Below are 12,888 nucleotides of genomic sequence, written 5' to 3' on the forward strand. Positions count from 1 at the left end.
ATTTAAATTGATATAAATGAATCTGTATTTGAACTTGACCTTGACTATTCCTGCATTTTGCCGTCTTATTTTTTCTTTACATTTTTTGCTGCCTGGGGCCTTTTGTTCATCGGTGTGAGTGATATCTGATACATGAGCTTCATCTGTTTCAGTTGTAATAATAAAGCTTGTTTTCTATGGGTTTTTTCAGGCGTTGTCGCCCACGGAGCAGACCAACCTGTCGCCGCCTTCGCCGGACTACCGTACAAAGGGCCAGAGCGACGAGAAGGAGCACTTCCACATCCTCCCCCAGCTGCAGGTCAAGAGGGCCGACTTCCTCGCCGTCATGCTCACCGGTACCCTTCCTCAGCGCCGGAGCTTCGCCGCGGCCGACGAGGAGGTGCAAGAGGCTCCGGGGCCGCGGGACGACGACGTCACGAAGAGCGAGTCCAACAGCGAGGCCAGTCAGAAGAGCACCGAGCGCAGCCAGGACGCCGCGCCCTCCACGCTGATGGCCGAGGACCAGCGGGGCCAGAGGGAGCACGCCTCGGCCGCCGACGCGGACCCCGACCTGGAGGACGCCTCCAAAACCCTCGTCCTCTTCTCGCCGGGAGACACTCGGAAGTCGCCCTCCGGCTGCGATCACGCCCTGGAGGCGGAGCTGGCCACGCCGTGCGCTCTGGGTTCCCGCGGCGACCGCCACCTCCTGGTGGGCGAGGCCGCACCGCCCGAACCGCCCGACGCCGGCCGCTCGTCCCCGGCTCTCCGGTCGGACCTGAGGCCGTCCACCCCCATCGCCCCCGCGTCGCCGCCCTTCACCAAGGTCGAGCGCACCTTCATCCACATTGCAGAGACGTCGCACCTCAACGTCATGTCTTCCAACGGTCACTCTGCCCGGGAGAACGACACCTCGAAGGCGTCGGCCGCAGAGGACGACGCCCGCGAGCACGTGGCGGAGACGCGAGAGCCCCCGGAGGAGTCCGTTCTGGAACAAACCAGACCGGTCGGCGAACGCCTCGAGACCGAGGACGTCCCGTCGCCCGCTCTGGTCCGGTCGTCTGAGCCCGTCCCAGCAGCCGCGTCGCCGGTTCTCGAACCCACAGATCCGTCGCAGGAGCCCGAGAAACCGCCATCGCCCGGGGAAGAAGCCGCCCAGCTTCAATTCCCCGGATCGGAACCACCGGCCTCCACGAAACCACCCCGGATCCGAAGCCGAATCCCAGTGCTGATCTCGGAGGAGGAGTCGGGCTCGGAGCGGTCCTCCTCCCTCTCGGCCCGGGTTCGGCTCCAGCAGCGGGCCAGGCAGCTGGACTTGGCGCGCGTGCTGGTCCAGAAGCAGCAGGGCCGCTGGATGAGGAGGAGGATGCTCTCCGGGACGTCCTCGTCCATGTCCTCCGGGGACGACGAGCGTCGGAGGGCTTCTGAAACTCTGTCCACCGCCGGCTCCGAGGAGGACACGCACACCTTGGACGAGTCCCGCAGGGGCACCCGTCTCAAACCGACTGAAGAGCAGGGCTCCAAGGAGTGCCGGAGCAGGATCCCCAGGCCCGTCACCCCCATCAAGAGGCCGCCGACCGTGCTCGCCGCCGCGGCTCCTTCCCCGCTCTCCTTGCCGGACTCCAGCACTTCCAAAGGAGCGTCCTCCTTCGCCAACGGGTACGACTGCGTTCCTCCTGTCTTGTTTTCGTAAGTTGATTCAATGTTTCTGCAGAATTTCAAGCAAATAACACCTCAGATTGTGCCTCTTGTCCACAGGAATCAGAAGATAGGACAGAACACTGTCAGCACTCAACGGAAATCCAAACCCGCCGCCCCCAGGTCCTCGTCCTCGTTCGCCCGTCCATCCGCCGGCCCGTCCGGCAGCCCTCGGATGCCCCTGCGGGTCCTGTTTGGCACCCGGCGCAGCCTTAGCTCCAATCACTGCAGGACTGACAGCCCCTCCCCTCAGAGAGCGTGTCCGTCCAGGCAGCCGCTCTCGGTGCGTACCCCGACCGTCCCGGTGCTACCGCCCAGGACTACGACCGCCATGCGGCGCAGCGCCTCGCAGGAAGCCACCGCCCAGACCTCCTCCGGCACGCCGCCCGCCAGGACCAGGCCCAGAGCGCCCGGGGCGGCCAAGGGGAAGCCGCACGCCAAGGAGAAGGTGGCGCCCGCTAGATAATACAAAGAGACTCGGGAGCCGAGACGTGTTTGTGTATAATCAGTAATCAGTCTTCGGACACGCTACGCCTCAAAGGTTCTCACCTGATTCCCCGTTAGACTGTGACTGTAGACAGTCGCCTCCTTCCATTAAGTTAATCAACACGGACCACGTTTGTTCTTTTGTGTGCCAAGGACAGCTTGCCGAACTATCTTCATGGGCTTCCAGTAATCTAGAATGACCGTCGTACAAGGGCGTCGCTGCCCAGGTGCTGCGGATCGTCTGCTGCGCCCTCGTCGAACCCCGATTCAACGTCTTTCTGGAGCTGAGAAATCGTGGCCTCTAACAAGTCCGGCTTCAGAACGCCTCACCTTCCACATTACTCCCAGCTCGTCCACATCTATACTCCTCCTCTAGTGACAGTACCCTGCTTGGTTGCATGGTGAAGTATATCACATATACGTCGAATCCCTAAAGAGGAAAAAAAAAAGATTTGCATAAATCTGTACCTTTAAATGATTTGATATTGTTCTCCTGCTCCTATTGGGGTGAACAGGCGAAAAAAGGACCAAATTGGGCTGGTTTGAATGGCCGAATAATGCTAATATGATAATGGATTCCTAACTATATCCTGTACTTACTATAGTCTTGAATTGAAAGAAAAGTTGGATGTGAACACAAAATAAATCGCTCTGCTGCTCCTCCTCTTCCTCCTCATGGTGTGACAACGGGCATGCTTCAATCATTCGATTTTCTGGGTGTTTTTATTTTCCTTATGCTCAGAATTGTATATAATAGAATCATTTGCCATAAAGACATCTTTATTTTTTATCTTGCCAAGCAAAGTGTAAAGTCTTTAACCTTCAACCTGTTCTGATGTGTTGGCACTCTGCCTGTTTCCTACGCATGAGAAAAACAGGGTCAACCGTGAGAGGGAGTCGTACCTGCTTGGATTCTGCTGACGGTGCGTAAGGTGTGATGGTCGTCGGAGCCCGTGTTGTGTTTGTTGGGGGTTGATGGGCACTGAGCTGTGAAGTAAAGTCTTGGTCGTGTGTGTGAGCGTCTTGTCTTTCTTTTCTCACTAAAACCAGCGACCTGATCTGGATCCACAGAATCCAGATCTGGTCCAACTCGAGTGCAAACACAAAAGTAGCCAAACCAAAGTAGGTTCAAATTAACATAGAATATGAATTAGCTAATAAATTGCGTTATAATGTTTTACGCTAATCCACCCAGCAGTACATAAAGTAGCTGAAATTTGCCCCAACCAGGTGAAAAATAATATGAATATCAAAGAGTAATCCATCAATAATTATCATTTTTTCAAATTTCCATTATGTGTTTTTAGTGCTCTTGTATTTTTGATGCAAATACATCTTTTACTTAATTAAAATGTTAAATGCAGACGCAGAACACCGTTTTTTTACATTGACTCCATGCAGGTATTATATAAAGTCACCATTGTGTTGTCAAGTTGTCTGCCCGCCACATTGTGGCTCCGGAGTAGGAAATAATATTACAGCATTTGTATATTTCTGACAGTCACTGTAAACTAAACACACATCAGTCTAACGAAACAGAATAACATATTATCACGATCATCATCAGTGGAAGCAGCAGTTCTGTGTGTAGTTCTTCCGGACGTCCACCAGGTGGCGGTGATGACTCCGGAAACTACAACGTCACAGCGGAAATGACGCAGATCGAAGATGGCGGCGCAGATGGATTTGTGTTGTTTGGAAAGTTTCCCCTCGTATCTGAGTCCTCTGGACGTTCTGATTCTCCAAACGCAACTGGACTCGGTTTTCCGGAATGACACCGACCCCCCGACCGTCCTCTTCACCCCGCACGGGCCTCCGGGCTCCGGCACGCCGGGCATACTACTGCGCGTCCACCCGACCACCGAGGAGGAGATCGCGGACCGGGAAGCGGGAGACTCCCTCGGAACCGGGTCCGCCGGCCGGGTCCGGGTGTTCACCAGCCGCTTCTTCCTGCGGCACCACGGACTCCCCGGCGGCGGCGCGGGGACCGTCCGGGCTCTGGAGCCGCTCCCCCTGCGGAGACTGGTGCTGGGAGCCCGCAGCAGGCAGAGCCTCCACTGGGCCGCGGCCGAGCACTTCACCGCCGGGCTGCTGGAGCTCTGCCGCCCGGGACAGTGGCTGCTGGCCCGGCAGGGAGACCCGCTGCTGCTGCCCCGACACCCGCTGCTGGGAGAGGACCCGGGACAGGTGAGACAAAAGGACACAAGCAAAATTTAAAACCGTACTGCGCTGGAGTAGTTTCCTATTAGTTCTCTGAATGGTGAATGTTACGTTATATTACGTCACCAGTGGATGTCACGGCATCCGAATTAAAACGTAGAAACTGTACTTTAATCAACACGCTAGAGACACTATTACATGGAGTTTGCTCTAAAACATTGTTGTGTAACTTTAAAAGTGTACATGATTGGTGTCGTGCATGAAGTTCCCCCTTGAGATCCGCTGCTTTGACGCCTCCTCCTCCGTGTGCAGGTGGAGCAGCAGCTGATGGAGCTGCTGGTGTTGGAGTGCAGTCCTGTAACTCAGGGACGGATCACCCCCGACACCGCTCTGGTCCTGACGGACTGCTTGGAGCCCGCGGACCCCCCGGCGGCCCCCCCGGCCTGCAGGCCGCTCGCGCTGTGCGTGTCGGACTTCGCCCACTACGCCGACGGTCTCGGCGGCGGCCGTTCCCTCCTCGACAACAGGAAGCTGCTGGGCTCGGGCTTCTGTGGCTTCCTGCAGGCGCTGGAGTGCAGGGTGGACGTGCGGGTGGTGGACGCCCGGCGGTGGCTCGGGGTCAAAGGTCGGCAGGGGGCCCCCGCGGACCCGGACTCCTGCGTGTTTGTGAGCAAACAGCTGCTGCTGCGGCTGGGGCTGTTCAACCAGGAGTGGGTGACGCTGTCGAGGCCGGGCGGGTCCCCCAGAGCCCCCGCGGGTCACGCCGACGCCCCCACCGGCGGCGGCGGACAGCGGCTGGTCTCCGTGCTGGTCGTGGATCTGGCGCAGAGTCCGGAGCTGCAGCATCACGGCGACGTCGGCTTCATATCCGCCACCCTGTGGTTCAACATGACGGAGGGAGACGTGGTGCCCGTGGGCGGCTGCACGCTGAGGATGAAGGTGCTCCGACGCGCGCACACACTTTTTATTATGATTCCGTAAACTTTGATGGATGAAAAAGTGCCGAATAGCCTCGTGGTCTTTCCCCCGCCCCCCGGTGACCCGTCGCGTCCCTTGTCTCAGAGGTGGAGGCCGCCCGGCCCCCGGCGCTCCGACAGCTGCAGCCGCTCTCCTTCGCCGGCCTTCGCCAGCGAGCTTCACATCCAGCCGCTCGCGTCTCCGCTGTACAACCACCTCGGCTGCTGCGACGAGCTGCTGTCGGAACACTTCCGCGCGCCCAGGTCGGCTCACGTGGTCGCAGACCAGGACGTCTGTAGAACGCCGCGCTGACGCCGTGTGGTAATGTGAATGTCTGTATGCTGCTCTCGGTGCAGACTGGTTTCACAGGGAGACGTCCTGGCCGTTCCAGCTGAAAAGCACCCGGACCTGCTGGAGAACAACGGCGAGGGGATACACCGGTACGTCACACCCGTCCACCAACGCGTCACGGGAAATGTCTTATTTCATAGGACGCTTTTAATCTGTTTACTTTTCCCTGTAATAAATAAACTAAATGATGTTTGACCTTTTGCCAGGTGTCCAGTGCTGTTCTTCAGAGTGCAGAAGGTTTGTCCGTCGCCGGACGGAGGAGAAGGAGGAGGAGCTCACCTGGCTGACAGACTGCACACTTCACTCTACATGGTGACTATTGACCTCTTGACCTTCATCAGAGTGCGTATCCCTGGCAGCTGACTTCCTGTGTGTGTCCAGCAAGCGTCGACCAGCAGCGCCGTCCCCTGCCTCTCTGTGGACGGTTCGTCTCTGTGGAGCAGCTTGTCTCCGCCGGGCCTCGTCAAGACGGTGGAGGTCCTCAGCAGCATCATCCTCCCACACCTGCAGCACAGGTAACGCGCCCATGTGCCTGTGGCGGGGGCGGGGGGCAAGCGGGATGGGGCGTGTGGTCATGTGATCCGTGACGCCGGTGTTCTGTGTGCTCGTAGCAGCTCCTTGTCGGGCTGCACCGTCCTCCTGCACGGCCCGGCAGGAAGCGGCAAAGCGACGGCGGTCAGCGCGGCGAGTCGCAGGCTCAACCTCCACCTGCTGAAGGTGGACTGCGTGAGCGCGTGCGCCGACACCCACGCCGCCTCGGAGGCGCGGCTGAGCGCGGCGTTCCAGCGGGCCGAGGCGCTGCGTCCGTGCGTCCTGCTGCTCCGCAACCTGCAGCTCCTCCTCAGGCCTCGAGGCGACGCCAGGGAGGACGGCAGGGTCCAGGCCGCGCTCTGCCGGCTGCTCCACGGCGCCCCCGCCAGGTCGCCGCCCCCGCGCCTCGCGGCCTCGTGCTTTACAGGGAGGAGAAAGCCAGAGAGGAACAACTAACGCGGCGTTTCTCCTTCAGTGTGGCGGTGGTGGCGACGACCCACAGACCCCGGGGGCTGTCTGCCGGCGCCGTGGCGGCGTTTATCCACCAGGTGGCGCTGGAGAGCCCCACCGAGGAGCAGCGGCGCTCCATGCTGGTCAGCCTGAGCCGAGACCTTCACCTGGGGAGGGACGTGGACCTGGAGAGGCTCTCCAAGCTCACCGCGGTTGGTCACGATAACATCGCGTTCTGATTCCATCACCATCAGCTCATTTACAACAACGTTAATACACATTTTAGGATAATTGAAGTGCTTTAAAATGAATCTCTTCCTCCTCAGGGGTTTGTTTTGGGGGACCTGAGTGCTCTGCTAGCGGAGGCCGGTCGAGCTGCCTGCAGGAGGCTGATTCACACTTGGTGAGATTACAGGATGAGAATGATAATAATAGAATAAAAGTCTCCAATGTGCATTATCCTGCTTTTTGCCGGTGGGAATCTTGTGCACGTGTACAGACTGAGAGATGAGTGACCGGTCACAGTGTGTATCACTGTCCTACAGTGTGTATCAGTGTCCGGCTGTGTGTGTGTGTGTGTGTTTTGTGCAGCGGCGGGCGGCAGGAGGAGGATCTGTGCGCCAGCGGGGTGACGCTCCTGAACCAGGACCTCCGCTCCGCCCTGAAGACCCTGCAGGAGGCCCAGTCTGCCGCCATCGGAGCCCCCAAGGTGAAGACTCTGCCGCCTCCTACAGGCGTTCTGCCCTCTAGTGGCCATAAAGAATCACTGCATCTTGAAAAAACGAAATACTTCAGTAAAGCGCTCAAACTAGTTTACTTATAAAAGGACCAATTATAAAGACTTTTTAGACATTTTATTATTCTTTATGTATAATTACTATTCATGGTTTGCAGCAAAATCTGCAGCAAAATTTTTTTATATATTAAACCTTTTTTGTGTTAAATGTGCTTTTATTACTTGACTTCTTTCTTCACGACCCTTGAATAAAGGCAATGAACGTAACTAATTAAGTGTGTGTGTGTGTGTGTGTGTGTGTGTGTGTGTGTGTGTGTGTGCGTGCAGATCCCTGATGTGCGCTGGGAGGACGTCGGCGGTCTGCAGCAGGTGAAGAAGGAGATCCTGGACACAGTTCAGCTCCCTCTACAGCGTCCCGAGCTCCTCTCTCTGGGACTGAGCCGGACCGGCGTGCTGCTCTACGGGCCGCCGGGGACCGGGAAGACTCTGCTGGCCAAAGCCGTGGCCACCGAGTGCTCCATGACCTTCCTCAGGTAGGAGCACCTCCTCCTCCCTCGGGCAGGAGCATGCAGGTGTCTGTGATGCACGTTTCGTCCCGCGTGACCTTCTGCCCGTTTGTGTGTTTTCAGCGTCAAAGGTCCCGAGCTCATCAACATGTACGTGGGTCAGAGCGAAGAGAACATCAGAGAAGGTCCGTCTCCCTCTAGGGAATCATTCTGGTGTTTTTCAATGTCTGCTCATCATGTTGATGTGTGTGTGTGTGTGTGTGTGTGTTGTGGTCAGTGTTCAGCAGAGCGCGCTCAGCGGCTCCGTGCGTCGTCTTCTTCGATGAGCTGGACTCTCTGGCTCCCAGCAGGGGGCGCAGTGGAGACTCCGGAGGGGTGATGGACAGGTGTGTGTGTGTGCTTTAGGATCCCCGCTACATCGATGGAGATGTTTTTTTATTTTTTGTATGAATCCAACGCTTTTGTTTCAGCATGACGAGAAACAAACCATGTGACCTTTCATTTTGCTGCTTTGCGTTCGCTTAAATTCGGTCTTATTCGATTTGGTTTCATTTCTCGATCAATAAAGTTTGATTTGAATCCGTCCGCTCAGAGTCGTGTCTCAGCTGCTCGCCGAGCTCGACGCTTTGCAGTCGGCCGTCGGCGTCTTTGTGATCGGAGCCACGAACCGGCCGGACCTGCTCGACCAATCGCTGCTGAGGCCCGGCAGGTCAGCATGCGCACACACACAGACACACACACGGACGCACACGGACGCACACACACGGTATCACTGCTGTCATGTTGATGTACATGTTTAATGACTCGGGGGGGGGGGGGGGGGAAGTCTCTCCTGAAGTAAAATAAAAATGAGATTTTACTTTTCATGCACGTTCCCATGAACCTCAGAATAATGTTTCAAAGTAAAAGTCTAACCGGCTCGTTTGTCTTCAGGTTCGATAAACTGGTTTACGTCGGAATCAACGAGGACCGAGCGTCTCAGCTGCAGGTTCTCCAGGCCGTCCTCAGAAAGTGAGAAAACGCCGCCCGGCGGAATGAAGTACAAAAAAAAAAGTGTCACGATTACACATCTGGACCCGCAGCAGAGTGACGATGGGGAAGCTGCTCCCCAGATGTTTTGCAGCTGCTCAGAGTGTGTAATCGTGCTCACCAGACGCTCTGTGTTCCTGCAGCTCATCACTTCAGGACGTTTTGAGTGTTTGTCTGCAAAACAAACCATGTGTTCAGGTTCCAGGTGGACTCGGCGGTGGACCTGCAGCAGGTGGTGGATCGCTGCCCCGACCACATGACCGGCGCCGACCTGTACGCCCTCTGTTCAGACGCCATGACGGCCGCCATCAAGAGGAAGATCGTCCTCATCGAGGACGGTAGGAAGACGCGTCCTCTGAGAGCTGACGAGGTTCTCGAGTATTTAGCGGGCGGGTGTACAGGAAGTCACTTAGGGGAGGAGCTAAATCCTTTAAAATGGTTACAAATCAGGCGGAAATTCTTGACGCGTGTCTCTCTCTCAGGTCTGGACTCGGAGGACACTCCCGTCCTCGTCTCCGTGGAGGATTTCTCTTCAGCGTTGGAGAACTTCAAGCCGTCCGTTTCGCACAAAGAGCTGCTGAGATACAAAAACATTCAACACAAACTCACCGCCAAGTAGAAACTGATGATGAAGCAGGAGGTTTAATGAAAATGACCAGTGTAAAGTATGTAAATGATGTAAACAAGAAGCTATTTTATCTAATTTGTGAAATGTAATTTATGAATACAGATGTTAATGCTGACTCATGTTTTTAATTCCGCTTACAGACATTTAGAGAAAGCTTCCAGGTGTGAAGAAGCATCGGAATGTTACGATTTAAAGAAAAACTCTGAAGACTTAAAATTTGCATGCAGATTTTTATCATTTGTCATAAACAGAAGCATTTTCTTTTACGTCAAAAAGTTCCACTAAATCCAAGTGGGCAGAGCAAGAAGAAGCTGCGAATCAAACACATCCGTAAATGCTGATTGTGTCACTGCAGGTCACAGAAATATAATAAGATGAAACTTCAGAAGACAAAATCCGTTCATTTTCTGTAAATTGAGATTTTTCAAATCTGTTTTAGAAAAACGTGAAATTGATGTAGATACTTATACAACACACGGGTAGTTTAGTTGTCATTTACTCCAAAGCGTTACAGAACCAAACGGTTATCAACCATCTACTTCTTTCACATATATTCATCCATCATGTGTCCTAATTCCAGGACCTGCTGATTCAAGCTCATTTAAATACATCATTATTATTTAAATAAATAAGAACATTGAGTCCTAAACAAACAAGAAGTAAAGTAATTCAAGTCCAAGCTGTTGCTACGACAACAAAATGAGACGGGAGGCTCAACCGGGTCAAAATAACGTGTTTCCATTTTATTTCAACCATGAAATACTTCAGATGAATCAGATTTTAAGCGCACGTTAGGCCGCCGTTCTGCAGTGCAAATCTCTCCCCAGTTAACTAACTAATGATATTTGCGTTTGGGGCTTTCGGCCCACAAAAAGCTCAGCGGAACATCAGCGAAAGGAGGATCTCGGCTCGGTGCCTCTGCTGCCGAGTCGACGCTCGTGACAAATACAGCAATAAAATGAAGTCCTTCACGTCTACTGAACAGTGACGAGCGTCTTCCTGTCAAGCTGTTTGACGGCGGGTGGAACGATGACACGCAGCCGCAGTCGGCGTCTAATCAGCGGCTGGTTTGGACTCTTGGGTGAACACGAAGCTGTCGGGGTCTCGGCGTGGACCACGCGGGGAAAGTCGCTCTTCGCCTGGGAGCGACGCACGAGTCTGCGCGGTTCCGACGATGGATGATGGAAGCAGGCGGGGGGGGGTCGTAATCCGGATTAATCTGGAGGTCTCAATCTCTGTGGTCGGCCCCCCGGCTTCCGTCTGCTTTGCGGCTCCTGGGTTTGAGCGCGTTGCCGGGGGGGCGACGACGGGGCCCGCGGGGCCTCCTGCATGTCCGCGTGGATCCGCCCCGGCGGGGCCTCAGGTGAAGTGGGGCATCCGGCTGCAGGTCCTGGAAACAGACGCAACGTCGGCTTTTTGATGCTCCGCGGCGGAGCTGTTAGTCGCTTTTAAAAAGGTCTCGCGGGTTTTTACCAAACGAACACAAAGAGATGAAACGAAACCGTTACAGCCGATTAACTGTAATCCAACGTGTGTCGTCATTTGTGAAACATCTAAATGGGATTTTGACTTTCTAAGTTTGATTCAACCAACTGAAAACTGCTGGGGATGAAAAAAGCCCACAGCTGCTAGAGAGGAACCCACAATGCAACGCTGCTGCTGCGGAACAACATAGAAACAGAAAACCAGAAGAACTAACGGGCTGATTTGTGTAATGCCAAGCTAGCGTGTGTTAGCTAGTTAGCTTGCCTTACTCCACAGCAGAGTTCAGTGAGGGCGTTGGGGGGGTGAAGGGGGGCGGGGGGGGTAAAGGGGGGAGGGGGGGAGGGGGGGGGGGTCAGCATTCCTCCATGCAACACAAGCCATATTTACCGCTTACGTGGCCTTTGCTACTTTTGTGCGCTTCATCCTTTTCCTCCTCATGAGGGTCACCTGAGGCCTCTTCAACCCGGCGATGAGCAGCAGCAACCGGGGCCGCGACTTGGTGAGCCAGCTTCTCAGTAGCGTCCCCTTGGGAAACCTGGGGGGGGGGGACGGGGGGACAACAGTCTGTTAAGCAAATACTATTCAATATGTATAAAACTACAGCAGAGTCCCCTTCTGGACTTTTGCTCTCATCCGAACATCTTCAGGGCCTCCAGAGCAACAACAGGAAACCCCTTGTGACCTTTGACCCCCCCACACCCCCGAGGTCGTCTTCACCACGTGGCCGAAGCCTGGCACCAGAGACGCTCCTCAGGGCGGCTCCAGGCCTCTTTATTTGTTTTCTTTACGCCGAAGGGCAGCGCGACCTTTGTGTGTTGATACGAGTCGCGACCTGCTGACCGCCACGAAAACAACAACAACAACCCCCCCCCTTTGTGCCGCTGAAACGAGCCAGAGAGAAATCTAGCAAAGCGCCGATGTGGCTCCACTGTGCTGACGCCATTGTTGTGGCCTGCAGGGCCGAGGAGGGGGGGGGGCATTGTTTGTGTAGCTCCCTCCTCCTGATCTTTATTGTCATGTGATCGTCTCCAGGTCTTCTCCTCCATCTTCAGGCTGATTCGGCTCTGGTCAAACCCTTTCCTTCACCGTCTTCACTTTCAGCCTCTTGTTTGCTTTCACTTTCTTTTGTTCTGCAGTTACTTTTCTCTGATAGAAGGGTCGAATGAAGCAGCTTCAAACCCGTTTCCCCCCCCGTTTGTCCTCTTAGATTCTTCCCATAAAAGTTCCTCCTCCTTGGTCTCCACAGTCCGAGGAGGTAACTTGCTTCTGGTCCGTTGGGCGAGAGAAGCTCCCTCAACAGACCAGCTGACCATCAGCAGCAAACGTCACAAGCTTCCATCCCAAAATGTAGTAATAGTTTATTTTCCCACACACACACACACACGCACACGCACAGACACGCACAGACACACACAGCAGAGAATAGAGGTACTGCTAAGCTGCGGAAACCGAAGCACTTGCCTGAAATACATCAAGAGTCAAAGTTGTCACTCTGAGGCTGTGAAATATATGGAGTGGGTCCCAGTCGATGTGGTCCACATCCATCACCTCCACCCTCAGCGCACAACTTAGCAGCCCCTCTACCTCCACTCGCTACCCCCCTCCCCCACCGCCCCCCCCCTCCCGCGCACAAGGAACACAGCGGCGAGCGGTCCTTACCAGTTGACCCCACACATTTGTTAGGTTGTGCCCCCGGCGTCCCTGCACAGGCACATATATGATCCCCGCTGCACTTTTTTCCTGCCGCACTAGAAGCTTCAGCCGGGACGCGGAAAAAAAAACAAATCTGCTCCATAATAGGAGGCCATGAAGCGGCCCGGGGGGGGGGGGGGGGGCGAGAGGGAGGGAGGGACGGGGGAGGTCCACTCAGCACTTCTGACACTGCAAAACAGGGC

At 55.2% G+C, this 12,888-nt stretch overlaps 2 protein-coding genes and 1 long non-coding RNA gene across 8 annotated transcripts in view; 2 read left to right on the top strand and 1 right to left on the bottom strand.

The window, feature by feature from the left end:
• ttbk1a (tau tubulin kinase 1a) overlaps window positions 1–3,173 on the top strand; it is a 30,233-nt gene extending 27,060 nt beyond the window's left edge. For all 4 annotated transcript variants that reach the window (XM_040186832.2, XM_078079602.1, XM_040186831.2 and 1 more), the window contains 2 exons: window positions 191–1,635; window positions 1,735–3,173. In XM_040186832.2, coding sequence (XP_040042766.2) covers window positions 191–1,635; window positions 1,735–2,140 — 1,851 coding nt within the window. In that variant the 3' untranslated portion in view covers window positions 2,141–3,173. The remainder of the gene's footprint in view (window positions 1–190; window positions 1,636–1,734) is intronic.
• Window positions 3,174–3,725: 552 nt separating this feature from the next.
• On the top strand, window positions 3,726–9,623 carry pex6 (peroxisomal biogenesis factor 6). 2 transcript variants are annotated; one of them, XM_078079603.1, is made up of 17 exons: window positions 3,726–4,347; window positions 4,633–5,259; window positions 5,383–5,540; window positions 5,634–5,717; window positions 5,835–5,940; window positions 6,010–6,143; window positions 6,243–6,548; window positions 6,635–6,821; window positions 6,936–7,012; window positions 7,201–7,318; window positions 7,673–7,878; window positions 7,975–8,036; window positions 8,129–8,237; window positions 8,444–8,560; window positions 8,785–8,862; window positions 9,079–9,218; window positions 9,363–9,623. In XM_078079603.1, exons 1-17 carry the CDS (start codon window positions 3,829–3,831, stop codon window positions 9,497–9,499), a joined length of 3,165 nt encoding a protein of 1,054 aa, XP_077935729.1. In that variant the 5' UTR covers window positions 3,726–3,828; the 3' UTR covers window positions 9,500–9,623. The 2 variants fall into 2 exon arrangements, with proteins under 2 accessions (XP_077935729.1, XP_040042775.2); XM_040186841.2 differs by having other exon boundaries at window positions 3,795–4,347; window positions 6,240–6,548.
• A 95-nt stretch (window positions 9,624–9,718) lies between these two features.
• Window positions 9,719–12,888, bottom strand: LOC120825356 (uncharacterized). Of its 2 annotated transcripts, none has more exons than XR_013450513.1 (3): window positions 12,653–12,888; window positions 11,381–11,528; window positions 9,719–10,898 (listed from the first exon to the last, which is right to left on the bottom strand). It is a non-coding gene; the product is annotated as an uncharacterized LOC120825356 (long non-coding RNA). The 2 variants fall into 2 exon arrangements; XR_013450514.1 differs by having other exon boundaries at window positions 12,455–12,685.

This window comes from Gasterosteus aculeatus, chromosome 9, assembly GCF_964276395.1.
Source record: "Gasterosteus aculeatus chromosome 9, fGasAcu3.hap1.1, whole genome shotgun sequence".
NCBI lineage: Eukaryota > Metazoa > Chordata > Actinopteri > Perciformes > Gasterosteidae > Gasterosteus > Gasterosteus aculeatus.